General features: G+C 38.2%; 2 protein-coding genes and 1 non-coding gene across 7 annotated transcripts; 1 reads left to right on the top strand and 2 right to left on the bottom strand.

The window, feature by feature from the left end:
* Positions 1 to 349: 349 nt before the first annotated feature.
* On the bottom strand, positions 350 to 9,459 carry LOC21402292 (protein MOS2). Of its 2 annotated transcripts, XM_010093457.2 has the most exons (5): positions 7,638 to 9,459; positions 5,337 to 5,434; positions 2,006 to 2,217; positions 685 to 917; positions 363 to 603 (listed from the first exon to the last, which is right to left on the bottom strand). In XM_010093457.2, exon 1 carries the CDS (start codon positions 9,150 to 9,152, stop codon positions 7,881 to 7,883), a length of 1,272 nt encoding a protein of 423 aa, XP_010091759.1. In that variant the 5' UTR covers positions 9,153 to 9,459; the 3' UTR covers positions 363 to 603; positions 685 to 917; positions 2,006 to 2,217; positions 5,337 to 5,434; positions 7,638 to 7,880. The 2 variants fall into 2 exon arrangements, 1 of the variants encoding a protein (XP_010091759.1); XR_002901756.1 differs by lacking the exons at positions 5,337 to 5,434; positions 7,638 to 9,459 and adding an exon at positions 2,428 to 2,556 and having other exon boundaries at positions 350 to 603.
* Positions 9,460 to 9,798: 339 nt separating this feature from the next.
* Positions 9,799 to 9,862, bottom strand: LOC112090686. The gene has a single exon (XR_002901764.1). It is a non-coding gene; the product is annotated as a small nucleolar RNA snoR101 (small nucleolar RNA).
* A 1,706-nt stretch (positions 9,863 to 11,568) lies between these two features.
* Positions 11,569 to 27,090, top strand: LOC21402291 (putative D-cysteine desulfhydrase 1, mitochondrial). 4 transcript variants are annotated; one of them, XM_024162577.1, is made up of 11 exons: positions 11,569 to 11,662; positions 11,822 to 11,944; positions 12,112 to 12,177; positions 12,812 to 13,006; positions 13,140 to 13,250; positions 13,558 to 13,649; positions 24,830 to 24,916; positions 25,461 to 25,518; positions 25,651 to 25,764; positions 25,894 to 25,991; positions 26,101 to 27,090. In XM_024162577.1, the coding sequence occupies exons 2-11, from the start codon at positions 11,825 to 11,827 to the stop codon at positions 26,303 to 26,305; spliced, it is 1,146 nt and encodes a 381-aa protein (XP_024018345.1). In that variant the 5' UTR covers positions 11,569 to 11,662; positions 11,822 to 11,824; the 3' UTR covers positions 26,306 to 27,090. The 4 variants fall into 4 exon arrangements, 3 of the variants coding, with proteins under 3 accessions (XP_024018345.1, XP_024018344.1, XP_010091758.2); XM_024162576.1 differs by having other exon boundaries at positions 11,816 to 11,944; XR_002901757.1 differs by lacking the exon at positions 11,569 to 11,662 and having other exon boundaries at positions 11,675 to 11,944; positions 26,101 to 26,398; positions 26,576 to 27,090.
* The last annotated feature ends 281 nt before the right edge of the window (positions 27,091 to 27,371 follow it).

Genomic DNA, 27,371 nt, shown 5'->3' with positions numbered 1-27,371 from the left:
ACTTTACCTTCTCAAAAATATCAATTGGCCCCATCACCTTTTCCTATAAAATTATACCATTATGTTCCATCCACAGATACCAAAGTATAAAGGCTCACAAGGATAAAAAAACCAACTGAAAAAAAAAAAAAAAAACGTGTAACTAAATGAATGAATATATGCAACCTCTTTTACATTTGTCCGTGAGTAGGAAAAAAAAATCAGAATGTAAGGTAGATAAAAATCAGATAACAAACATCTTATATGAGTAGACAATTCATTCAAAATTACAAAACATGGCATGCATGGAAAGAACAAAATACAAAATACACACACACACGTAAATACATAAATAATATATCCACACACACGTAAATACAAACATATATATCCATACACACACGTATATACCTACAAATACAAACTTAAGTCCTTTCATTCTTCAAACAGCTTTAGCGTACTTCAAATCCTCTTCCCATGGACACTCCGACTTTGGTTTCACTTGACATCTTCACTTGTACCACTTTGGTTTGAAAATTTTACAGTATTCGAATTCTCACTCTCTAGAAGTGGTATTCCTCTAATCCCCTATACCCAACAATGAAGCCAATTCCGCATTCATTTCTGCATAATTCGACAAATTCAGAGCCAAACAAAAGAAAGGAAAAATAGCACTTAAGAATGCAGCAACATAAGAGCATTTACCTGCCCATGTTCCAATTGAATGCAGGCACCTGAATGAAGTATATCCAAAGCTTCCATATCCAAAGCTTCTCATTATAAATATAACCTAATGTAATGCTGCAATAACTTGTGACGCATATATACCTTCTTTAAAGTCATTGTCTCTAGCAGGATGCATAGTTGAACTTGACGAACCACTAGGATTTGTTTTCTTTTCTATTTGAAGCCAAGTCCACCACCTACTAATACACTCACTGCCACAATAAAAAAAAAAGAGAGAAAAAAGAATGAAGAACAAATTACAGCTCCAAAATCTGCAAGCGATGAAAGATAGAGTAAGCAGAGAAATTAGAGCCTAGCAATACCAATGGAAGCAATGAAAACAGGACATCAACTTCATAAACGGAAAATTCTTGTTCTGGTCATCTTCTGAGACTAAAGAATACAAACACAATGGACAATCACCATCCGGGTGATTCATTAAAGAAAGCCTCTCCACAGCTTCCTAGAAATACATTCAAACCACTCATTTAGCCATTTCTGTGTAGACTGTAGAGTACTCATCATATATATTCCTCAATCTTTTCATATATTTGAAATCTTTGATAACTTAGGTAGTCTAGCATATTCACATTGCCACTACATGAGAGAATTCTCATATAATAACCTTGATAGATGTGCTTGGAAGAAATTCAAAGATTACTAGATGAAAGAAGTGAAAAATTAAACAACTGAGATATCTACTAGTCACTCATATGAATCCGAAATAGAAAATGAAGTACACAATAGATCAAAACTTGAATTCCATTTAAAGATATGTCAATATAGGAACAAGTTCATTCATTTAGAACATTGACATCCTAAAACAGTTTAATTGAAGTGAATTGGGTGGTTAACTAATAGATTGAACAATATAAAAACACTCGTTCTATGAAGAAGAGAGGATTCTAATACCGCTCTACACCATAGTTCTCTACAGTGATGAAAGCCAATTATATTGAACTTTCAGCTTGTTTCGTGTGAATTTGTTGGTAAAAGACTTGTTTAGTTTCAATTTTGACTTATAGAGTAAGGTAATCATCTTCTGGAGTATTGTTTTCAAACTGTGACACTCGATTAATTTGCATCTACTGGGCAAGTGTGAATATTTCCCAAAGGCTAAAACCCAACAAAAAAAAAATAACACTCAATTCATCTTATGTGTGTTTTGTACACACAAATCTATGAAACATCCACAATAATTAATTCGAAACCGAAACACACCAAGAGTGAAAGCTCAAAACTCTACACAAGATTTGCATGCAATGCAAGAACTTTAAATTAGAGTTCCAAGCTTAATTACCATTTTTTCTGTAAGGGCTCACGGAGTCACCTCGGCAAGAACACTTAAACGAACTTGCTCACTCCTGCACAATCAGAATTGCCTTCTTCAAAACTCCAATATCGAACAGAAACTCGCAGACCTATTCCAACTTCTACAACACAGTACCGCCCGTAAAATCCATTGACAAAAACCATGCAAATCCGGAACTTTCGAAGCGTCGCTCAATTAATCTGCAAAAGAACAAAACCAAGAGAGAGAAAACCCCTATAAATCAAGCTTCGATCACGATCAGAAACATAGTGAATGATCTATAGAGAGAAAAAGCACGCGAGAGCAAAAACATCAGGATGAATTTTTGAAACCTATACAGATACAAGCATAAAAGCAGATTGATAAAGCCTCCAAATTGAGAAGAATGAAAGAGTGCTCAAGAAGAGTACCTTACCGGAGCGATCCCGACGAGATTTCCCGTCACCGGAGAAGACAACTTTCTCTCTCTTCTCTTTTTTCTTTCTTTTTTTTTGGTACAGAGAAAGAGAAAGCGAAAGAGGGAGACCGGCCAACGGAGAACGGAGAGCAGAGACCGGAGAGAGGAGCGAGACAAGAGGGAGAGAACAGAGAGCAGAGCGAAAGAGGAGAGAGAACGGAGTGATGAGGAATATGGGTAGATGGAGATTTTTTGATTTCAACGAGGGTAAAATGGGGAATAGAAAATTTTCATTAATGAGACGAGAGGAGATTCCCACACAAGTTAAAATCAGAAGCACCTAAAAGGCTGCTTCTGATTTTAAGGTGAAATGAGCTTCAGATTTTTGAATAAGCTACGGTTTTTGCTTCTTACCAAACAGTCCAAACAACTTTAGCTGGGTGAAGAAGCGCTTTTAAGCTCTCAAAATCAATACCAAACTGAGCCAAGGTCTTCTTGAGCAAATTCTGGACTATACCTTTTCGTTTGCAGGGAATCCAGCTCAAGCATAGCACGGCCTACCACCCGCAAACCGATGGCCAATCGGAGGTTGTTAATCGTTGCTCGGAAACTTATATCTGCTGTTTCGCCTCTTCTAAGCCCAAGACTTGGGCTTGGTGGCTGCCGTGGGCCAAAATTTGTTATAACACCTCTTTTCATACCGCACCACTCCATTTCGGGCACTCTACGGCCGCAATCCACCCACCTTGGTCCGTTTTGAGAGGGGCTCTACTCCCTCATCTGCCATGGACAACTAGTTGATCGAGTGAGATGCAATCTTGGAGGAGCTCAAGTCGCAATTGTAGCGGGCTCAACAAAAGATGAAACAAGGGGTTAATGCTCACCGCCACGGTGTCCAATTCAATGTGGACAAACTGGTATATCTTAAGTTACGGCCGCATAGGCGCTGCTCCTTGTCCGAGCACGCCAATGAGAAGCTTGCCCCTCGTTTCTTTGGTCCATACAAAGTGGTGGCTCGAGTGGGTCCGGTGGCAAACAGGCTCCAACTGCCCGAGGGAGCAACCATCCACCCGGTTTTCCACATCTCGCAGCTGTGACAGGCCATCGGGGTTGTGATTGTGAACGCATCCTCGGACCATCATCCACAGTTGTCTGAGGAGCTAGAATTGTTGGTGGAACCGACCGAAGTGTTGGGGCTGCGCACAATTTCGCTGTGGGGATTTGAAGTGTTGATTCGTTGGAAGGACATGCTAGCAAGTGAAGCCACTTGGGAGCTATATGAAGTCATTCAGTATCAGTTTCCTGAGTTTGACCTTGAGGACAAGGTGACTTTTGGGGCAGGGGGTATTGATAAGCCCCATGTACGGTTCACTTATGCAAGGCGTGCTATGGCACGTGCTTGAGAATGGGACTAAGTGCCTGTGATAGGTGGGGTGGGGTTTTTTTTCTAAAAAAGATTGTCGTTTTGTGAATAAATATGTACAGGGTGGATTATATAAGGGATAGGAGGGAATGTACGGACTTAGGCAAGTATTTGTTTGGAACTTGTTTGGGAGAGAGTGAACCACTCGAAAACTCACAAAATTTCCCCTGTATTGCCTAATTTTTCCCATAGTTGAGTAATACAAGCCCAATTTTGCCTCAATTGTTACTTGTCTCTATCATAATCTTATGTTCCATAAATCACGACACAACGTGTCCCCACTCGGTCAATCCAAACAACGGGTGAAACATGCTTCAAGACTCTCCAGTTATGCCACTAAAAGCCAAATATGTTTGACCAGATGGGATGTTATTAATAAAATGGAAATCGTGCACGGGTGAGGCAAATAAATATTTTGTTGGCAAAGAAGTTAAAAGAGAAGCTGGCAAGAGTATACAACACAAACCATCAATTAGAAAGTCCTCAATCATAAATTAAGTGAAAGCGTGCATATCCTACGTAAAAAAGACAGCTTAATACCAAACGGAAAGAGGGCATGGAGAAAAAGAAATTGGGAGTCGATCATCCAAAATCTCCTTTTTTTTTTTTTAATTTACAAATTACCTTTCAAGAATCTCAACAAATATGATGAAATAGAAGAGCGCTTCAAAATACCAAGAAACAAACTCATAAGGTGAACCAAACATAGGAAGATCCATGCATACATGATAAACAAGCAAATGACCAAATTATATTACGCAAATCAAATCAAAATACTACAGTAAGGGATGTCGAACTAAAGAAAGTAGGTCCATTGAGAAAACAAACTTGCCCGTTGTTTCTAACATCGACCAAGCTTCCCACAAAGTTAGGAGAAAGAGCATATATTGAGACCATAAGCACGAGGGAAGTACTCCTTCGCAAGCAAATACGATAGTGTTTCATAACTACAAATATTTTTGTGATATGATTAATCTATTGCATTTAGAGAGAGAAGAGAGAAATAGGACAATTTTTTATTTTTATTTTTTCAAGGAGAGGCCAATTGTTGGTAACTAATAAACCCTTCCTTTTTAGCAAAAAAACTAATAAATCCCTCCTGCCAACAAAATAAAGGTTCTTAACATTATTTTTTCATGTTTTTAAAGTCTCGATGCTTTCTTCTCTGAAAGCCTGAATAAAATTCACACGTTTTTTAACATTCAACTTTTGAGTTTTTAATGTACAGAAGCTTTCATTTCTAAGATGAATTCCAAGGAATTCTTACATAATCCATGTGATTTTAATCTTTTTGGCCAAGTAATTCTTACTTATAGTTGAAACCGAGAAAAAGCTTCAAGTTTTATGTCAAGCAATTATTGGCAATTCACTCCGGTCACATTTTATATAATCAAACGGCATCAAATGCGTTAGCGAATGGTGACAAGTCAGTCTGCCCATTAGCAAGTAGGAACTCAACTGAAAAACACCAAAATGAAACAACATCAAGATGCACTAACCACTTCAGCTTTGCTTCAGTAAAAACTGGGCCTTTTCATACAGCAAATGTGAGTCTGGGAATGAGAACGCTCCTTTGCCAAGAGTAATAAAAGGCGATCTAGCATTTCAGCAAAAATATTGCATCAGTTTTACGCCATCCCCTCATAAACCAAATAATTATGGGGGAAAAGAATAAGTTTCAAAGACCTAGCCACCTGGCTTGAATATATGTCATCATTAGCTTTAACGTAAACTCAGAATCATAGAGTGCATAAGCACCTCTAATTCTAAAGAATGCTAACCTGCAATGAAAAGGGAGATAGTAACGGAAGCTTACTATACTCCCGTTCAATATCCAACAGCAAGAAATTGTGGTACACCGTAACTTCTTCAGTTCTGCTATCTTAGACTTGTCATTGGTAAAACCAATGACAATCTACCAATGACAAAACTAAAAGCAAGACCAGTGGCCTCTTCCAAGCTGCACTAGTTATTTAAGGAGCTAGAATTATCGCAACTACTGGCACCAGACTTGCCCTCCAATGGATCCTCGTTAAGGGATTAGATTATACCCATTCCAATTACCAGACTTGTAGAGCCTAATTTGTTATTTATTGTACTGCCTCCCCGTGTCAGGATTAAGTAATTTGTGCACCTACTGCCTTTCTTGGATGTGGTAACCATTTCTCAAGCTCCCTTTCCAGAATCGAACCCTAATTCTCTGTCACCCGTCACCGCCATAGTATGCCACTATTCTACCATCGAAAGTTGTTAGGGCAAAAATTTGAATGATGCACCGACGGCACGATGGACGTGCGATCCGTCATCATGAATCATCAGAGCAATGGGCAAAGCCCGCGTTAACCTTTTATCTAATAAATGCATCCCTTCCAAAAGTCGAGGTTTGTTGCACGTATTAGCTCTAGAATTACTATGGTTATCCGAGTAGTAGGTACCATCAAACAAACTATAACTGATTTAATGAACCATTCTCAGTTTTATAAATCCAAAAATTTCACCTCTAACTATCAAATACGATTGCCCCCAACTGTCCCTGTTAACCATTACTTTGATCCAAAGGCAAATAGAATAGGACCGATAAGGAAGATAGTTTAGTGGCTTTGGACAATGTCACAACAAATTCCTGGGTAGGCTTTTTGGGTTCATAAAGATAAGGAATTTAGTAGTTGTGAACTCGCTGATACGGTCAGAAATTGGTCTCGTTTTTGCAATTATACTTTTGCATTTTGCATTTAGAGGATAACTCTTTCTCTTTTGATTGTTCAATATTTTTTCTATCATAAATGGAGTTTCCTGTTTCAAAGAAAAAAGGTCAGCAAAAGTATGTGTAATGTAATAATGCGTAAATAGTCTAAATAAACACAAGAATTATGTAATGGATGCCAGTTTTACTGTGATGATTTGTGCATGGTCATAGGGAGAATGATTCTCTCTAATATATTTAGGTCAAATTTGAGATCTGCATGTAATATAGAAACAATCCTTCTTATTCTAGGGTTCTGCTGCAGTTGTTGAGACAAATTATGGTTTATTACATTCACTTCACTCCTCATATTCACATTTAAGTTTAAAAGTCGTAAGTTTAAGAATTATGATGATCCCAAGTATTGCATCTCAATCATTTCATATTAAAAGAAAAAGCAAAAAAAGAAAAGGCATGACCAGAAGAAATGAAACTTGATAACTATTTAGAAAATATAAAGAGAAGTTCAAGAACTTCTTGCTCAAAGTATCTTAAATTGACAGAGTCTGTATAATATTTGAGAGTTATGATATCTAAATAATTAGAATTTAGAAAAGACACAAAAGAAGGATACCAAAAACTCTAGTAAGGCTAAAACTTTCTTGTTTTCAAGCAAAGAATTGATCTATTATACTACAGGAAAAAAAAAATGGAAATGAAACCAAGACATCACGAAAAGCAAAAGGATAAAGATATCAAAGATAGCAGTATTATCACTACAACCAGCTTTTTATATAGAAAGATCAACAACACAAAATGCCAACAACAATAGTTGTCTGTTTGTTCTTTATTATAACATTGTAATTTCCTTGCATGAAGTAAAAGATTGTGCTTTCAGAAGAATCTTGGGGAATACAAATTACAATAACTAATTCAAAAACATTCCTAATTCCCTTGCAATATTTGAATACACAATATTGCATGACACAAGTACATATATTAATAGAATAAGTTATGAATTGATCTATCTGTGAAGAAATTGCATTCTAAAAAGTGTGGTGAGCATAAAAGGCCAATGGATCAGCAAAGTCACTAGCAAAACAAAGTTCAAAGATACCTATTGATCGGAAGGACGAATCGGCATTCAGCAACCCATCCTCTACAAACAAAGACGGCTGCAAAAGAATCAATAACCGAGGTAGCTTGGATCGCCAATATACTCAGCAATTTGCTCAAGGCGGACATTGATCAAGTCATGAGTATCCGCATCCCTAACGACACCGGTTTCCCAGTCCAAATCCCTCTCCACAAGACTCCCATACACCCCTTCATGCTTCCCGAACAGCACGAGCACCGGCCCTCAACGCCGCGGGAGTGCGGTCTCCAAAACATCTTGAGACACCCCCTGAATCAGCTCCCTGCCATCATCCATGGATACATTGCAAACCTTTGGCCCCACCACATCCACCACCTCTCCTTTCTTCCAATACAATCTCCCTCCTTTCAACTCTCTGCTAATGATCCTAACCCGAATGTGGCTCCTTAGCCACGACTTTCCCGGTTGTTGTTTCTCACCATCACTATCTCTGCTTTTGTTTTCTCTTCTCTTACTCTTTTTCTCCTTCTTCTCTTCCTCTCCACGAATCCTCAATTCTTTCAATCTCTTCAAACATGCCTCATCTTCCTCAGATCCCAACTCCGTGACATCCCGAATATTGACTTTCACCGTCTCTTGGCTCCTCGAAAGCCTCACTACCAATCTATTATCGTCACTCAATTTCTCCAAAACCCTACCTTTCAATCCCAATTCTCTTCCATGAACTATTCTTACTTCCTTGCCAATCAAACTCTCCTTGTTGCTACTACTATTATTATTATTATTAGTATTATTATCCTTTGGTTTCAGAATTGAATTATTCAATGAATCACGATTGGAGTTAGGAAGAGGAGGGAGAACGTTACTCACAAACCCTAATCCTTGCTTGCCAGTCCTCTTCGTGTACTCGACGACCTTTACGTCCTCCTTGGCATTCTTCCCGATGCCTCTCCCTTCATGCCACCCGTACCCGGAGAGCAGCGCCGCACCGAATCCCTCCACCGGAACGTCCTCGAACTCCGCCATTCCCCGGTCGTCCGGCAACCTCTGGAGATCGAACTTCAACTTCTGAAGCAAGACGTCCTCCGTGGGAGTGAATCTCAGCCGTTCATTCTTGTCCTTGGCTTCATCCTGGCCGTTGATCTCATCATTAGGATCTCCTTTGGCGGTCTGACGGAGGTTGAGGCCGTACGACATGCTGGAGTCGGTCGCATCGGAGAGAGATTCAACCTCGAACTGGAGGCCGCCGGAGCCGTCGGATTGGGCGGCGATCGGAAGGTCGAGATTCTTCATCCGCTTGTGGGGCCTCCATTCATTCTGGATAGGGAGGATTACGACGGCGTTTTGAGTGGCGTTGTCGGTTAGGGTTTCGGATGCGTTGAATTCGATGACGTATTTCTGTGAATTAGCGTCGTTTCCGGTGGACTTGGTGTCGTTATCGTTCTCGAAGTTCTGTGAGGGCTTTATGGGTTTGAGCTTCAAAGAGGATTTTGATGGCAGAGAGAAAGAGAAACTCATGGTTTTTGCTGCTTGCATCTCGAGTCTTCGAATCGCCGGAGATGATGGACAAGGGAAGAAAGTCGCCGGAGAGTTTTTTGGGTTTCTGGTTAGGGTTTTCAGTTTTGGGAGGGAGGGAGCACAAAACAAAAGGCCTCTGCTCGCGGAGAGAAATTTGACAAAAAAGACTGGAAGAAAACAAAAATTGGGGATCTAGACCAGAATGCGGTCAAATTTCTTCAGTCTCCTCTAACCACACGCAAGCTTCAAGGTCTGCAACCAAGAATTAAGTACATAAATACCAAATTCAAATGCACGCCAAATAAACAAAGGACGATAAGAAACAAACGCCTCGAGACAAGAAACATTACCAAAAAACGAGCAACCCCAGATTTCTAAAATTATATATCACCTTACACTGCAAAAATAAAAATAAATATATTACCTTACACTGCAAAAATAATAATAATAATAATAATAATAATTGCCCAACTGAAGTATACCTAAACCACCCCACCCCAAAATAAAAACAAAACTAATAGTCATAAATCAATTACAGATAGAAGAATAAACAAGGACAAGATCATACAGCATTACAAAACCTACTTACTTCAGATATGCTATAACAAAAAGAACTTAAATACACATAACACAACAGCCAAACAAAAGGAGGTGCAAAGATTAGAGCATCAATCAATAAAATGGTCAACACTTGAACTTGCCTGAAGTTCATAGATCAAGTGTAAGCCATTATTTGCACCACAATTGCACCCAAAACAAAAACGACAACAAAAACAAAAACGACTTTTCTATGAAACGATTGTATTTAAGTTTGTTTACAAGCACAATTCAGAAAATGGAAATGTACAAAAAAAAAAACAAATTTATCTACCCTTTCATTTCAAATATAACTATTAGGCCACGCTAAACAAGATGATTGAGCAGAGATTAGCATAAAGACGAGATTAAAAACCTGAAACCCTAACAGCACAGAGATCAATTGGCGAACACATATATCAATAAAACAAAACCAATCGAGAGAAACGATGCTCAATCGAGTACTTACAGAGGCGATAGCCTTGATCTGATGAGGTAGAGACCGGCGACAACCGGAGGAGGAGACCGACAGAACAGAGTCCAACAACTGTGCAAAGGAGCTCAGAAACAAGCACAAACAGGGAGACCAAGTGAACAGAGAGAGAAGAGAGATACTGGAGACAAGAGAGATACCGCCGACAATCGGAGGAGGAGACGACTGGAGCGAGAGAAGAGAGAGAACTGAGAGAGAGGGCAGATCGGGGAGGAGTGCAGAGAGAAAGGCTGAGAGAGTCTGAAAAATGGGGCTGAAACCCGTTCAGTTCGCTAATTCGAGTTTTTAATTCGAGTTGAGATGTGATGTTGTGTGAGAGCTTTTTATTGTAGCAAAAAAGTTAGATGTGTCTGTTTCTGAGAGCTTTTTACTGTAGCAAAAATTGAATTCTAAACTCGAATCAACGAAAAAAACGGGACCAAACAATATGGTGAATTTGAGATTTCACCGGGGGTATTTTCGGGTAATGCGAAACTTTCATTAAAATGGGAGATGGATTCCCGAACAATTCAGAATCCAAAGCTGCATTTTAGCCGATTGTGATTTAAGCTTAAAATTGCTCACAAATTCTTTTAAAATCACTTTTCATGCATTTTACCAAACGCTAATAGCTGCTGTAGATGCCTATATAATTGCTTTTGGCATTCAAAAATCAATACCAAACTAATCCTAAGTTTCAAGCAGACATATAAATGGCTCTTTAAACGATGCCTCGGTGAAAACTTCTGACTCATCAAGAACCACCATAACAAATCAAGCAATACTCTAATGAATTAGTCAAATAAACAAAATCTAAAGATGAAAAAACTACCTCTGTTGCCACAAAATAAAAGAATAAACACACAGTCCACATACAAATATATATGGCCAGAATACCTACTTTATTAAAAAAAGATAACTACCAACAACTCTTTGAGCGCGTTTGTAACTCGTTCTAAAATAATTTTATTTTTTGTATAAAAATGAAAATGAAAACGTTTTCAATCTCAGACATAAATCATTTTTAAAAATGCATTTGGTAGTTTTATCAAGAGATTATTTTCAGTGTAAAAAAACTCATTAATGTATCTCTTTCTCTCTCTCTGCTCGAGAGAAGAAAAAACGAAAATAAAAAATAAAAAACGATTAAAAGTCGTTTTTCATTTCTCTCATTTTACACTAAACAAAAAAATTATTTTTATTTTTATTTTTTATTTTTATTGCGTCAAATATCATTTTAAAAACGTTTTAATTTTTTTTCTCAAAAAACATAAAAAATAAAAACATGATCAATTTCAAACACCACATTTATTTATTATTATTATTATTATTATTTTCTTTTTAAGATCCCACCAACGCAACCAAAGGGACTCGAACAGGCAACGCCGCAATAAGATAGAGCCACCACCCTTAGTTGAGCGGTAAGTTCAACGGCAACAGGACAGCAAAGGACGTGACAAAATAGGCGTCGTCGTCGGAGGCATGTATTCAATATTGAAATCAATTAAAAATGTTATGCAGCGGCAGTAGTGCATTGCCTTACTTTCGCATTCCCACTCCGACAATCGGAAAAAACCACCTCTTTGGCCAGCAAAAGCGTTTTCTCAGATTCACTTTCTCTCTCTCTTCTCAGCTTCAGAAAATGGAGGCCAACACCATCAGAGCAGTGGGCTTGGATTTCCTCACAAAGAAACCGTATTCGCCTCCTTCATGGGCGACCCATCTCAGCCCAATTCCCTCTCACGTCTTCTCTCTCGGCCATGTAAGCCGATTCTTCTCCTTTCCCTTTTTGGTTCTTCCGGGTCATCCTCTGATTTTCTTGGGGAACATTTAAAATGGGTTTTTTGGATTCTTGTTTTCTGAGGCTTTTTTTGAGTGTTGCTATGGTTTGGGCTGAATTTTTATACTTGCTGGTGATTTTATTATCAGTTTCCAACTCCAATTCACAAGTGGAATCTCCCTAATTTGCCCAACAACACTGAAGTCTGGTTGAAGGTATCTGCTTTTGTCTCTTGTGTTATTTCTAGTTTTTCTTAATTGAATTTGATGGTAAGACTTCTTGAATTTTGCTTTCTGTGAAGTTATATTATTGCCCCCTTGTGGATATTGTGAAGTTATAGTAGCAATTTGCAAAACACACAGACAGACACACACACACACACACACACACACACACATATTTTGTTTGCTTTTGTATACAGTTTCAATTGTTTTAGTTATATGTTTCAGTAATGTGTTTTTTTTTCTCAAATGAGGTCAAGTTTTGTAGATGAAAGAAAAGTTGTAATCTATTTTTAGGATAGGATCAAGTTTTGGCTTCCTTGTGGGGTTTTAGTGTTTAAGCGCTTGTGACAACCTTTTCCTTCTGTTTTTCTTATCTTTTCTCTTCTTGTTCTCCCCTTAGTTTGTTTTCATCCATCTTTTTTTCTTTCTTTTTTATGTAAAAAATTTCGTTCCAATGAGTTAGTTGTAGATAGCTCTCTTATAAGCTCCAGTTGTTGCAACATTTTTCTTACTTGTTATCGAATGTTCATCAATTTGATGGACTCTTTTGGTTTTGTTGTTGTGGATGTCTTGTTGATTTAGTCAGTTTTCTAGTTTATACTGAGAAATATTTTCTGATATCTAGCGTGACGATGTTTCTGGAATGCAACTAAGTGGTAACAAAGTCAGGAAGTTGGAATTCTTGATGGCAGATGCTGTTGCACAAGGTGCTGACTGTATCATAACAATAGGAGGAATCCAAAGCAATCACTGCCGTGCAACTGCTGTGGCTGCTAGATATTTGAATCTTGATTGTTATCTTATACTACGGACCTCTAAGGTCCGTAATTCCTTCAGTTTTCAGAATTCCTTAATTCATTTGTTACTCAATTTGTATGGTTTATTTCCCCTTTTTCTTCGACTTATTTTGCAGTTCAATACCCTTTTCATTTCGTTTCTTTTGGTGTCCTTAGGTACTTGTAGACCAAGATCCAGGACTGACGGGCAATCTCCTGGTTGAGCGGTTAGTTGGAGCTCACGTTGAACTAATTTCTAAAGAAGAATATGCAAAAATTGGGAGTGTGGTTCGTTGGTTTTGCCCTTACTAGTTTTTAAGCTCCATGAGCTGCTTCTTTAACTTCTCAATATAACACACTATTCATATGAACTAATGTGATTGCAGTATTACTCTCTTTAAACTTTTATCCCAATAGATAAATTAATTGTGAATATCTGAAAGTACATATTCAAGTGTGTGAATGGCAGATTCAAGTTCATACCTTGTTTTATGTATAACAATACGCTCTTGTGATATTACATATTAGCAGATTCATGTGCGCTGATTTTTTTTTTTTTTTTCTTCTTTAACTTCTCGTATTAAATTTCTCTCAGGCTCTTACTAATCATCTGAAAGAAAAGCTTCTAAATGAAGGGAGGAGGCCATATGTGATCCCTGTCGGTGGATCAAACTCTTTAGGAACTTGGTTAGCTTGTAATATTGTCTTCTTGTTTAAGATTCCATGAAAAATTGTTGTGCATTGATGGATCTTAAGGTTCGAGCTTATTGTCTTTTTACCATGTGCATTATCTTTGTATAAATTTATATTTTTAATTTGATGCAATAATTTGCATTGTAATGGAGATAAATATAAATGTGTTTAGTAGTATAATATAAATCATATCGTCATTTGCAAATTAACTTTATTGATGTCTTAAGCTTTATTCTGCAGAAAAAGGATTATTTTGAGTTAAAGTTTTTATAGTAACCTCTTGATTTTCTTTAGAAATCTGAAAAAACGTTTTCATGGATTTTCTATTTTTCGTATATTTATTTGCTTCATTTTAAAGCTTAAAACTATTTCTTGGTGCATAATTCTATCTTTATTTTTTCTGTAGGCAAAAAATAATGATGAAATAAATAATGAAAGGGGCGCTGCTATTTCTTGCTTTCTAATATTTTTAGGCATAAGATCTTGTCAGATGATGGCATAAGTGCAATACAGGGGATTCTGGTGCTTAGTTTTTCTGTTGTTTTTCCATAATGATTTAATTACTTCTGTTCTTTGTTTCTATAATTTTCTTTTCGTTGAATATGAGGGCCACAACCTAGAGAGAGAATTTATTAACATGTATTTTGGCCTTGACTATTCTAGAATATTCTATTTTTATGCTTAGTTATTTCCTAGAATAGCTCTATAAATTACAGTAGGCTTGGGTGATATGTTACCCGATTTCCTTAGATTAGAATTTTCCTCTTTTTTGTAGTTACTAAAATTAGGATATTTGGTAGGATATTTTCCCTAATTACTAGATGAACCTCCATCTATAAGAAGGGCTGTAATATACGTTTCTAAGCAGAGGAATAAAGTTAATCTTCTCCAATTTCCTCATGGTATCAGAGCCTCCTCTGATCACCAAAAAATCCTACGGCTAAAACCACCGCATTCGTACAAATTAGGATAGCGCGTCCGTACAAATCCGTACAGCGTGTCCGTACAAATCCGTACGGCCACAGATTAAGATATTCGATCGGAATGGCCACAAATTAACTCAGTTCCTCCTCCACAACATCTGACGTCACCTCTCATCAAGATTCCACTGTCTCCAACCCCAGTGGCATGTCAGACGGCAGTCAAATCCTCATAATAGGACACAAACTCAATGGAAACAATTATCTCCAATGGTCCCAATTTGTGATGTTCATATGTGGCAAGGGAAAAGATGACTACTTATCTGGTATAGCTGCTCCTTCAAAGGCAGATGACCCGAAGTTCAGATCTGAAAATTAGAGAACAGTATGGTTATGTCATGGTTAATTAATTCCATGACCAATGAGATAGGAGAAAATTTTCTTCTTTATGGAACAACAAAAGAAATCTAGGAAGCAGTAAGAGAAACTTATTCAAACAAGGAAAATACTTCAGAGTTGTTTGAGATTGAAAGCATTCTTCATGATTTGCGGCAAGGAGATTTGACCGTGACCCAATACTTCAACACACTCACACGGTATTGGCAACAGGTGGACATGTTCGAAGAACACTCATGGAAGTGCCCTGAAGATGGAATCAAGTACAGACAAATAGTTTAGAGAAAAAGGGTGTATAAATTCTTATTTGGGCTAAACAAAAACCTTGATGAAGTTCGAGGAAGAATTCAAGGGATGAGACCTCAACTCAGTCTCCGAGAAGCATTTTTTGAAGTTCGGAGGAAAGAAAGTAGGAAAAAGGTAATGTTAGGGACTCAAATTGCCACATCTCAGTTGGATAATTCTGCCCTAGCTGTTCGTGGGTCACAAAATTACATTAATGACCACAAGCAAAAAAGGGAACGACCATATTGTGAACATTGCCGAAAGCCTGGTCACTCCAAAGACACATGTTGGAAGATCCACGGGAAACCAACAGATTGGAAGCCTTCACGTCCACAAAACAGAGAGAGTTGAGGCAACACTGCTACCATGAAAGAAAATTCAGCACCAGCCGAGCCCAATCCTTTCAACAAGGAGCAATGGGAGATTTTGAAGCAATTGATCAAGCAATCACAAACAGGAATAGCCGAGTCCACAATGACTATTGGAACCGGATCCGTAGCTCAAAAAGGTAATTCCATCAATGCCTTGAGTGTTAGAAAAGATAATTTGAATTCATGGATTGTGGATTCAGGAGCATCAAATCATATGACTGGAGATAGAGGAGTCCTAACAAGCTTCAATCCTTGCCATAAGAATATGACAGTTAGTATAGCAGATGGGTCACTTTCCAAAGTGATTGGAACCGGATCAATAAAAATTTCAAAAGACCTAACACTCAATTTTGTCCTTTTAGTGCCTCGATTAAATTGCAATTTGTTGTCTGTCAGTAAACTCACTCGAGACCTAAATTGTGTCACTAAATTCTCTCCAAACTCTTGTGAATTTCAGGTCTTAGACTCAGGGAAGATGATTGGCAATGCTAAAGAGTGCTCGGGGCTCTATGTACTTGAGGCGAATGATTCTTCTAAAAGGAAAGATCACAATATTGATTGTTTAGTGTTTGTAAGTCAAAGTCCAGTTTCTGTTTTTCATTCAAAAAGGGATAGTGCAATAATGCTTTGGCACTATAGTTTAGGACATCCAAATTTTATGTATCTCAAGAAACTTTTTCCATCTCTTTTCAATAATAAAAATCCGAATGAGTTTCATTGTGAAGTTTGTCAGTTTGCAAAACATGTTCGAACTTCCTATCCTAACCTATCCTACAAAGAATCACAACCCTTTTCCTTAGGTCACAGTGATGTGTGGGGACCATCTAGGGTCACAAATATTACCGGATCTCGTTGGTTCATAACATTTATAGATGATCACACCAGACTTACATGGGTTTTCCTAATGAAAGAAAAATCAGAGGCTGGTCCGATATTCAAAAAGTTAAATACTATGGTTCAAACACAATTCCAAACCAAAATACAAATTTTGAAAACGGACAATGCAAAGGAATATTTTGCATCCATTCTTAGTGATTATCTGATCAGCCAAGGGATTGTTCATCTAAGCTCCTATGTTGACACACCTTAACAAAATGGTATAGCCGAAAGAAAAAACAGACACCTCCTAGATGTAGCCCGATCCCTCATGTTCTCTACACATGTACCAAAACAATACTGGGGAGAAGCCATACTTATCGCAACTTACCTCATTAATAGAATGCCCTCTCGAGTCGTAAACTTCCAAACACCGTGCCAAATACTACTCAAAACTTATCCAACCACCCATCTCATATCCTCCATTCCTCTCAAAATGTTTGGATGTTCTGCATTTGTACATATCCATAGCCAACACCAAGGAAAACTTGATCCTAGAGTCATTAAGTGCATTTTCTTAGGGTATTTTTCTCACCAAAAGGGGTATAAGTGTTGCTCTCCAGCCACTAAGAAATTCTACAATTCCATGGATGTTACCTTTGAATGCAGGAATGAGGGAAAATAGTTTTTCTTATTATCTCATAAATGTACAGCCGAAAACTATAAATAGACCAACCCTAGACTCTTATCTTTATCCCTTTAACTACTATCCCACAAATATAGGAATTGATAAGTACTCCTAAATGATAAGTATTCCTAATAGATAACAACCAGTTTAAACTTAAAAAACATAACAGAAAAATCCTATCTTTCTACACTCCCCCTCAAGTTGGAGCATAGATATCAATCATGCCCAACTTGCTTGTTAACAAATCAAACTTTGACCTAAACAGACTCTTGGTTAGGACATCAGCTAACTGTTGCTCAGTGGTAACAAAAGGCATGCAGATAACTCCACTTTCCAACTTTTCTTTGATAAAATGCCTATCAATCTCGACATGTTTCGTACGATCATGTTGAACCGGGTTGTTGGCTATGCTTATTGCTGACTTGTTATCACAAAACAGTTTCATGGGAGCTTCTAACTTCAGTTTCAGTTCTTCGAGCACTCGTTTTAGCCATAATAGTTCACATATTCCATTAGCCATAGCTCTAAACTCTGCTTCTGCACTGCTTCGGGCTACTACATTCTGCTTCTTACTTCTCCAAGTAACAAGATTGCCCCAAAGAAACGTACAGTAGCCTAATGTTGATCTTTTGTCTGTGATAGATCCTGCCCAGTCCGCATCTGTGAATGCTTCCACACTCCTCTGGTCTTTTTTTTTTAACAAAAGGCCTCTTCCAGGTGACCCTTTTAGATACCTTAGGATCCGATAGACAGTTTCAAGATGTTCCTTGTATGGTGAATGCATGAACTGACTTACTACGCTAATTGCAAACACAATATCAAGTCTTGTATGAGAAAGATAAATCAACTTTCCTACAAGACGTTGGTACCGCCCCTTCTCAGTTGGCACTCCCTCTGTTTTTTCTCCTAACTTTTGGTTTGGATCCATAGGTGTGTCACTTGGTCTACATCCACTCATCCCAGTTTCTTCCAGTAGGTCCAGAATATACTTCCTTTGAGATACACAGATCCCCTTCTTCGATCTAGCAACTTCCATTCCCAAAAAATACCATAAGGGTCCCAAATCCTTCATTTCAAACTCTGTTGCAAGACATTTCTTTAAACTGGTGATTTCCGTCTCATCGCTACCGGTAATAATTATATCATCGACATAGACAATCAAAAATGCTAATTTACCACCACTAGTGTGCTTCACGAACATAGTGTGATCTGTTTGTCCCTGAGTATAGCCTAGTTGCTTAACAAATCTGGTGAATCTTTCAAACCACACCCTTGGAGATTGTTTTAAGCCATATAGAGACCTTCGGAGTTTGCAGACTTTCCTTCCAAAGCTTTCTTCAAATCCCGGTGGAGCATCCATAAACACTTCTTCCTCTAACTCCCCGTTAAAAAATGCATTCTTAACATCTAATTGGTATAGAGGCCAATCTAAATTTGCAGCTATACAGAGTAGGACCCGAACTGTGTTTAGCTTTGCAACGGGAGCAAATGTCTCTTGATAGTCAATCCCATAGGTTTGTGTAAACCCCTTAGCCACCAATCTTGCCTTGTAACGCTCCACAGTTCCATCGGAGTTAAACTTCTCAGTAAAGACCCATTTGCAGCCTACTGGTGTCTTTCCTTCAGGTAAACTTACTTTCTCCCATGTGCCATTCTTCTCTAGGGCCTCCATCTCCTTAAAAACAGCCTTCTTCCATTCCGGAACACTTAGAGCTTCTTGTACATTCTTAGGTACATCCACACTTGACAATTGTGAGATAAACAAGGAGTCGGAAGGTGACAAATTTTTGTAAGACACATGGTTTGAAATAGGATGTTGAGTACATTGCCTAACACCTTTTCTAAGAGCAATGGGGATGTTTTCAGGTACAACAGTTTTAGGAGAAGAGGACAGTTCAGAAATGTTACCCGGATTTGAAGGCTCCATGATATTAGGATCTGGACTTGGATTGGACTCTTGACCTTGTAAGGATCCGATGTCATCTTTACTTTGAATCTTTCTGTTTCTCGAGTAGACAAGCCCAAATAATTTATCCCTTTTGTCATCATCTATTCTAGTAGTAACAACTTCATTGCTAGGCACTAGGGCAGGCTGTTTAATTGTAACAGTGATGCTGTCATTTTCAATTTCAAACAGTGAGTCTTCATAGGTATTCTCCCCCTGAAGAGGAACATTAAAGAAACTCTGGGATTCGAAAAATGTTACATCCATAGTGACAAAAAAAATTTTAGTTTTAGGATCAAAACAGCGGTAACCTTTTTGTGTTGGTGCATAACCAAGAAAAACACACTTTAATGCACGTGGATCCAATTTATCACGATTATGATTATGTACATGCACAAAGGCCACACATCCGAATATTTTAAGAGGTAAATCAGAAACGATTCGTGATGTAGGGAAGATTTCTTTAAACTTTCCCAGAGGTGCTTTAAAGTTTAAAACTCTTGAAGGCATTCTATTAATTAAATAAGTGGCAGTGAGAATAGCTTCACCCCATTGGTATTTAGGAACCTTAGTTGTAAACATTAAGGACCTGGCAACTTCTAGGAGATGCTTATTTTTTCGTTCTGCCACTCCATTTTGCTGTGGAGTATCTATACAAGAGCTGTGATGAATAATCCCTTTTTCGGAAAAAAAATGTCCCCAAAATTTTACTGAAATACTCTCTTCCATTGTCACTCCTAAACACTTGAATTTTTTCTTGAAATTGTGTTTCCACCATGTTGTAAAAATTTTTGAAAACTTGCTCAGTTTCTGATTTTTCTTTAAGTAGATAAACCCAAGAAACATGAGTATGATCATCAATTAGAGTTAGAAACCATTTTTTTCAGAAATTGTTGGGATCCTATACGGTCCCCAAATGTCACTATGAATAAGTGCAAGATGACTTATATGGCTGGGCAGGAAAAGATGCACGGTGATGCTTAGCAATTTGACAAATATCACATTGAAAAGATAATGCAGTTTTATTTCTGAATAAATTAGGAAATAAGTACTTCAACTATTGAAAGCTGGGATGGCCTAACCTATAGTGCCATAACATTATTTCATCTTTCCTAGAGATAGATAATGATTCATCTTTCCTAGAGATAGATAATGATTCAAGACTAGAAAACTGAGCTTGTCCGCATGAGTCACTTCCATCCGCAAAGTAATAGAGTCCACCATTTTCCTTAGCACTACCAATCATCCTCCCCGAGTCCATTTCCTAAAATTCACAGTGAGTTGGAAGGAATTTAGCATAACACTTTAGGTCACGAGTTAATTTACTAATGGATAACAAATTACACGAGAGATTAGGAACATGAAGAACATTATGGAGAATAAGGGATTTCGAAATAGTTATTGATCCTTTTCCAGCGATGGCTGAAAGAGAACCATCGGCTATTTTAATTTTCTGATTCCCTGCACACGGACTATAGGTAGAAAACAGTGTAGAACATCCCGTCATGTGATCAGTTGCCCCCGAGTCAATGATCCATGGACAATCCGAAATAGGGGACACACTCAAGGTAAGAGCTTGACGATAATTACCTTTTTGGGCTAAAGAACAGGAGGATGACACATTGTTTGAGAATTGTGTGGATTGTAAAAGTTTGTACAGTTGTTCTAATTGTTCCTTACTGAACAAAGGAGTCTCTGAGGTTCCCCCAAGTGTGTTTTTCTCCTCAGTACCTGTCTGAAACGCTCTTGAGTCACGGTTGGGCTGCCCGAATGATTTTGGTTTCCAGTTTGATGGCTTTCCTTGTAGTTCCCAGCATGTGTCTCTCGTATGTCGCGGTTTATGGCAATGATCACACCATATTTTTTCTCCCCTTCTGTTTTGGCTTCTGTTTTGTCCACCCGGTTGTGTGGACTGACTGTTTCTTACTGCTAGAGCAGAAGCTTCTGTGTCTGATTGTTTATTGCCTTCTCCCATCATCGTCTTCCTCCACATCTCTTCTCTTCGAACTTCAGAAAACACTTCATGGAGAGATGGCAGGGGTCTTCTGCCAAGAATACGACCTCTAACTTAGGTTCTTGTTTAATCCTGCCAAGAACATATACACTATCATTCTCCATTCTCTTCAAATATCTCAGACTATCCTTCGCACAATCCCATTCCTCATCATAGCACAAGTCTAGTTCCTGCCACAAAGCTATCTTCTCATTGTAATATTCCATCACATCTCGATTGCCCTGTTTAGACAGCCACAGTTTTGTTTTTAATTCAAAAATCTGAGATGAATTCTCCACATCTGAGTAGGTCTCCCGAACAGCATCCCAAACCGCTTTTGCTGTTGGTAAAAATAAAAAAACTTTTCCAATGGCTGATTCCATGGAATTAATGAGCCACGCAATCACCAAAGAATTCTCGGATCTCCATGTCTTCAACGCTGGATCATCGTCTCTTGGTTTCTTTGTTTCTCCCGTTAGATGGCTGAGTTTACCCTTGCCGTCAATCATCAGTTTAATCGACTGTGCCCATTCCAAATAATTTTTACCGTTCAATTTGTGAACGGTTAATTGAAGAGATGGATTCTCTAATCCATGTATGGTTATGGCAGAATTTGTTGAGGTGCTGCCATCAGGGTTCCTGAGGACGCAAAGTTATATGCCCCTATCATGGCTGTTTTAGCCATTAAAAATTCCCACGGAAGAGCCTAGGCTCTGATACCATGAACGCAGGAATGAGGGAAAATAGTTTTTCTTATTATCTCATAAATGTACAGTCGAAAACTATAAATAGACCAACCCTAGACTCTTATCTTTATCCCTTTAACTAATGTCCCACAAATATAGGAATTGATAAATACTCCTAAATGATAAGTATTCCTAATAGATAACAACCGGTTTAAACTTAAAAAACATAACAGAAAAATCCTATCTTTCTACAACCTTTTTCGAGCATCAACCATACCCCAAATCTGATATTCAGGGGAGAACAGTTTCACACAAGAATACCAGCTTTGGGATCTCGATATGGAAATCAGTGCCCTAGATGATTACCACACCTCACCAAATCCAGTCAACACCCAGCCCGAGTCACCTCCTGTTTTTTGCTCACCAAAATGAACCGATTGGACTATACTTTGATCTACCTATCGAGTTACCTGAACCTCCATGACCTTCTCCTAACACTATTCAGCCTATCCAAAACAGTGAACTCCCAAGTCTCCCAAGTCTCCCGAGTCTTCGTTCCCTAGATACTACTCAATCCAAGAACAACAAAGATCTCATCACCTATTCTAGAAGGAAAAAGAACCAAGATAGAGCAACAAGTACCTCTCGAACAAATCCAAGAATTGGACCCGGATTCAAGATCAAAAGCTCCACAAGGTAATCCTGATCCCGAATCTTCTAAGGATAGTGACCTACCTATTGCAAGGAGAAAAGGTGTTAGAGAATGCACATAACACCCAATCTATAATTTTGTGTCGTATCAAGGCTTATCCAATAAATACAGGGCATTTGTGGCAAGTTTGGATCATACTTAGATTCCTAAATCCATACAAGAAGCCTTTAAGATAAAGGAATGGAAGGTGGTTGTCAATGAAGAAATTCGTGCACTGGAAAAGAATGGAACATGGGAAATCACAGAGCTACCTCTTAGACAGCATCCTGTAGGCTGCAAATGGATCTTCACCGTCAAGTACAAAGAAGATGGAAGTATCGATCGATTTAAGGCTCGGCTCGTTGCAAAAGGATTCACACAATCCTATGGAATCGACTATGAAGAAACCTTCGCTCCAATAGCCAAACTGAATACAGTTCGAGTTCTCCTATCTTTGGCTGCAAATTTAGATTGGCCACTCCACCAATTAGATGTCAAGAATGCTTTCCTCAATGGAGACTTAGTTGAAGAGGTGTACATGAATATTCCTCCTAGATTTGAGACACAAGCAACAATTAACAAAGTCTACAAGTTGAGAAGATCTTTGTATGGACTCAAACAAGCACCAAGGGCTTGGGTTGACAGATTTACAAGAGTGATCAAGCAATATGGTTATTCACAATGTCAGAAAGATCACACACTCTTTGTTAAACACTCACCCAAAGGGAGGGTTGCCATTCTTATTGTATACGTGGATGATATTATTTTAACAAGTGATTATGAGCAGGAGATCAACATTCTCAAGGACCTGTTCGCTAAAGAATTTGAGATCAAAGACTTGGGAAGCCTTAAGTACTTTCTCGGGATGGAGATAGCTCGATCAAAAGCAGTCATTTCAGTCTCTCAAAGGAAATATGTTATGGATCTTTTAAAAGAAACAAGAATGCTCGGATACAAGCCAGCAGATACTCCCATGGACTCAACTACTAAACTAGGAACCAAAGAAGACAGTGCACCAATTGATAAAGGTAGATATCAGAGACTTGTGGGAAAGCTCATATATTTATCACACACAAGACCTGACATCGGTTTCTCTGTTAGTACGGTAAGTCAGTTCATGAATAATCCAAATGAAGAGCATATGGAGGCAATCTATAGGATCCTGAGGTATTTAAAACTAACACCAGGAAAGGACTTGTATTTTAGAAGGTCACCAGACAAAGATATCAAGATATACAGTGATGCTGATTGTGCTCGATCATTAAGAGACCGAAGATCAACCTCTGGCTACTGCACATATGTATGGGGAAATTTAGTCACATGGCGAAGTAAGAAACAATCTACTGTGTCAAGGAGCAGTGCAGAAGCCGAATTCAGACCTATGGCGCATGATATATGTGAAGGAATGTGGCTGAGAAGACTTCTAAAAGAGTTGAGGATCATGATTGAAGAACCTATGAAGATGTTCTGTGACAATTAGTCAGCTATTAGTATCGCGAAGAATCCAGTGCATCATGATAGGACAAAGCACGTGGAGATTGATCGCCACTTCATAAAAGAGAAGATAGAAGGAGGAGTAATTAAGTTACTACATCTGCCAACTTGTCTTCAAACAACTGACATTCTTACTAAAGCTCTACCAAGGAAGAACTTCAAAGACTTGAGCTCCAAGCTAGGCCTAATCAATATTTATAGCCTAGCTTGAGGGGGGTGTAGAATATTCTATTTTTATGCTATAGAATATGCTTATTTATTTCCTAGAATAGCTCTGTAAATTACAGTGGGCCTGGGTGATATGTTACCCGATTTCCTTAGATTAGAATTTTCCTCTTTTTTGTAGTTACTGAAATTAGGATATTCGGTAGGATATTTTCCCTAATTACTAGATGAACCTCCATCTATAAGAAGGGCTGTAATATACGTTTCTAAGCAGAGGAATAAAGTTAATCTTCTCCAATTTCCTCAACTATTATCTGGATTCTTGATGATTTGATGGCGTATGATTGTTGTTTACCTTCTCCTGTGCGAGGTCTCTTTGCTTCTTGGTGAACAAGTGAAATTTTATGAATGAGTTTATGTCTATGAATACTTCTGTTTCTATACATTCCCACATGTATACATGTGCTTATAGCATTCGTTCTCATGCTTTTGTTGCCAGAAAACTTACATGCTCATTCATCTTTTGATTCTTTGCTTCTTGGTGAACAAGTGAAATTTTATGAATGAGTTTATGTCTATGAATACTTCTGTTTCTATACATTCCCACATGTATACATGTGCTTATAGCGTTCGTTCTCATGCTTTTGTTGCCAGAAAACTTACATGCTCATTCATCTTTTGATTCACTTCTAACATTCTGATCCTGTGATTTTACTCTATGTAGGGGCTACATTGAAGCAATTAGAGAGGTTGAGCAGCAAGTTCAGACTGCAAAAGAAAATTTTGACGATATTGTTGTAGCATGTGGCAGGTTCTACTCTATCTTTTATGATGAGCGGTACTTTAATTCAATTTATTTAGCTGAAAATTTGATTATTTGTACACGTTATGTCCCAATTAAAAAAAAAAAAAAAAAAAAAAAACCTTCTACTTTAAATATTAACTGTTACGACACCTTAAGAAACATTTCCTTTGATTTACACAATTGTTAGTAAGAAAAACTTGAGGAGTTAGAATGTGTACCAGGGGCTTGAACATATTAAGTTAACGTATGTAATGTCGGACAAGTAAGAAGAAAAGGAAAGATCAGGAACAATTAAAATTTCAATGGTCAATATCGAAGGAAAAAGGCAGCCTCAGAACAAGGCCTTTGTAATTAGTTGGTTACAATTTAATTCACTGGTGGAGCTTCCTTTTTTTTTTTTTTTTAAATTCCAAGTGCCAAATCCTCTGAAGATTGGGAGATGCAGCGACCTATACATTAATAGTATCCAATCCATCAGATTTTCTTGGACTATTTACATTTGTTTTCTAAGATCATTTTGCCCTGTGTTTCACACATTATTTATTTTCAGTGGTGGTACAATTGCTGGTCTATCATTGGGTTCATCATTAAGTTCTTTGAAGGCAAAAGTACGTGCCTTATGTGTATTTTCCTTTTCTTTCATCTTCTGGTTCTTTCGTTTTTCATGTATTTTCCTTTTCTTTCTTCATCTGGTTCTTTCATTTTTCCTCTAACTGTGTTTCCTTGCGTCCTACCTACAGGTTCACGCATTCTCTGTTTGCGATGACCCCAATTATTTCTATGACTTTGTCCAAGGCCTACTTGATGGTCTTGAAGCCAGTGTTAATGCGCATGATATTGTTGACATTCAAAATGTGAGTGATAATCTGTAGGCTAGTTTAGGACTTTTCTGTAAACTAGTGTTTGGGTAACAACTTAAGTTTGTGCCTTTTTTTCTTGTTAAACACAAGTCGAAGGTAATAATTGGATCCTATTTCTGACAGGCTAAAGGTCTAGGCTATGCAATTAACACCTCTGAGGAGCTTAAATTTGTAAAGGACATTGCCGCTGCTACTGGTGTTATTCTTGACCCCGTTTACAGGTTTGCATCAATCATACGTTTGGCATTTCTTTCGGTGACAATAAATATTACTGTAACAATGAATCTTTTGCTTGGTTGATCATTCCTCCTATTGCTTATTCCTTTTTAGCGGCAAAGCTGCTTCTGGACTGTTGAAGGACATGAAGGAGAATCCAAAGAAGTGGGAAGGGAGAAAGATCCTCTTCATACACACTGGTGGGCTGCTAGGACTGTATGACAAGGTTGAGCAGTTGGCTTCATCGGTGGGAAATTGGCATCGAATGGACGTCCATGAATCTGTTCCCCGCAAAGATGGTACTGGAAAAATGTTCTAGAGGGGAAATACAAAGACTAGAAATACAAATACCGCAAAGGTTGTACCATATCTTCTATTTGAGTGAGGTCATCGAAATCTTCTAATAAAAAAGGTGAAATTTCTTGTTCATATTATTAATCGAAGATATGCTTTCTATTATTTATTTATATTTTCTTATACTGTTAAGAGTATTGTGCTTTAGCGGTTCATTTATTTGTTTTAAATTTCTGCCTTCGATGGATGACACGCGCACATACAAAATGCTTCTGTTAATGAACCGAGCAAGTAGATCAAAGTCCACAAAAAACAAACAGAAAAGGCAGAGGATGGAATTTCAAAGCATCCTATCCCTACAAACAAGGAGGAAAGAGGTCATTGGCAAGGACTTTGGGCTGCAATATTCCCCATCCTCCACATCCAGCTGATGAAGCATGCAAAGGAATCGCGCACCTTGGAAAGGATCTTTTGGCAAATGGACTTCAGCTCCTAATCATGCGCAATCCTTGAAGAGAGGGAATTAACGACCGGCTTCATGTATCCCTCAATTCGGAGGTTTTCCCACCCTTTACCAAGAGCCATCTCCATGGCTGAAAGAGCAACTGCAGCTTCACTAGCAACCACGGAATGTGCAGACTCGCAACAAATCCCCAAAACAATGCTTGAATTGTCTTGATCGACACACCCTAGGGCACGGGGGATGCAAAGAAATCGGCATCATAACTCATAACAGAAACTGTAGCTTTGACCCGACCCTAGTTCGTGTAAATCTAGAGTTACACAACAACACTAGGCCTCGTTCACTTCGTATATTCGAGTTTTCAATTCGAGTTGAGATGTGACATTTTATGAGAGCTTTTCATTGTAGTAGAAAAAATTAAATATGGCATTTTTTGAGAGTTTTTTACTGTAAGAATTTAAAATTAAAAACTCGAATCGGTGAAATAAACGAGGCCTAAAAAATTCTTGCCCCATCTCAGCCATAGACTGCACTACAATTTCCACCACGGTAAAGGATTCCTTGAAGCAAGCACAATTCCTACAATCCTAGAGTCCAAAGCCACTTAGCAAAAAAGAAAATAATAATA

This window comes from Morus notabilis, unplaced genomic scaffold, assembly GCF_000414095.1.
Source record: "Morus notabilis unplaced genomic scaffold, ASM41409v2 Scaffold274, whole genome shotgun sequence".
Classification (NCBI taxonomy): Eukaryota; Viridiplantae; Streptophyta; class Magnoliopsida; order Rosales; family Moraceae; genus Morus; species Morus notabilis.
The sequence above is the reverse complement of the archived record's forward strand: the minus strand, read 5'-3'. Positions and strand labels throughout refer to the sequence as shown.

Excerpts from the sequence above, each read along its gene's own strand:
- LOC21402291 (XM_010093456.2), top strand. The coding sequence starts at position 11,693 with ATGTTATGCAGCGGCAGTAGTGCATTGCCTTACTTTCGCATTCCCACT. Across the intron at positions 11,945-12,111 it reads ACGTCTTCTCTCTCGGCCAT|TTTCCAACTCCAATTCACAA; the intron begins GTAAGCCGATTC and ends TTTTATTATCAG. Across the intron at positions 13,251-13,557 it reads ATGCAAAAATTGGGAGTGTG|GCTCTTACTAATCATCTGAA; the intron begins GTTCGTTGGTTT and ends AATTTCTCTCAG.
- LOC21402292 (XM_010093457.2), bottom strand. The coding sequence starts at position 9,152 with ATGCAAGCAGCAAAAACCATGAGTTTCTCTTTCTCTCTGCCATCAAAA.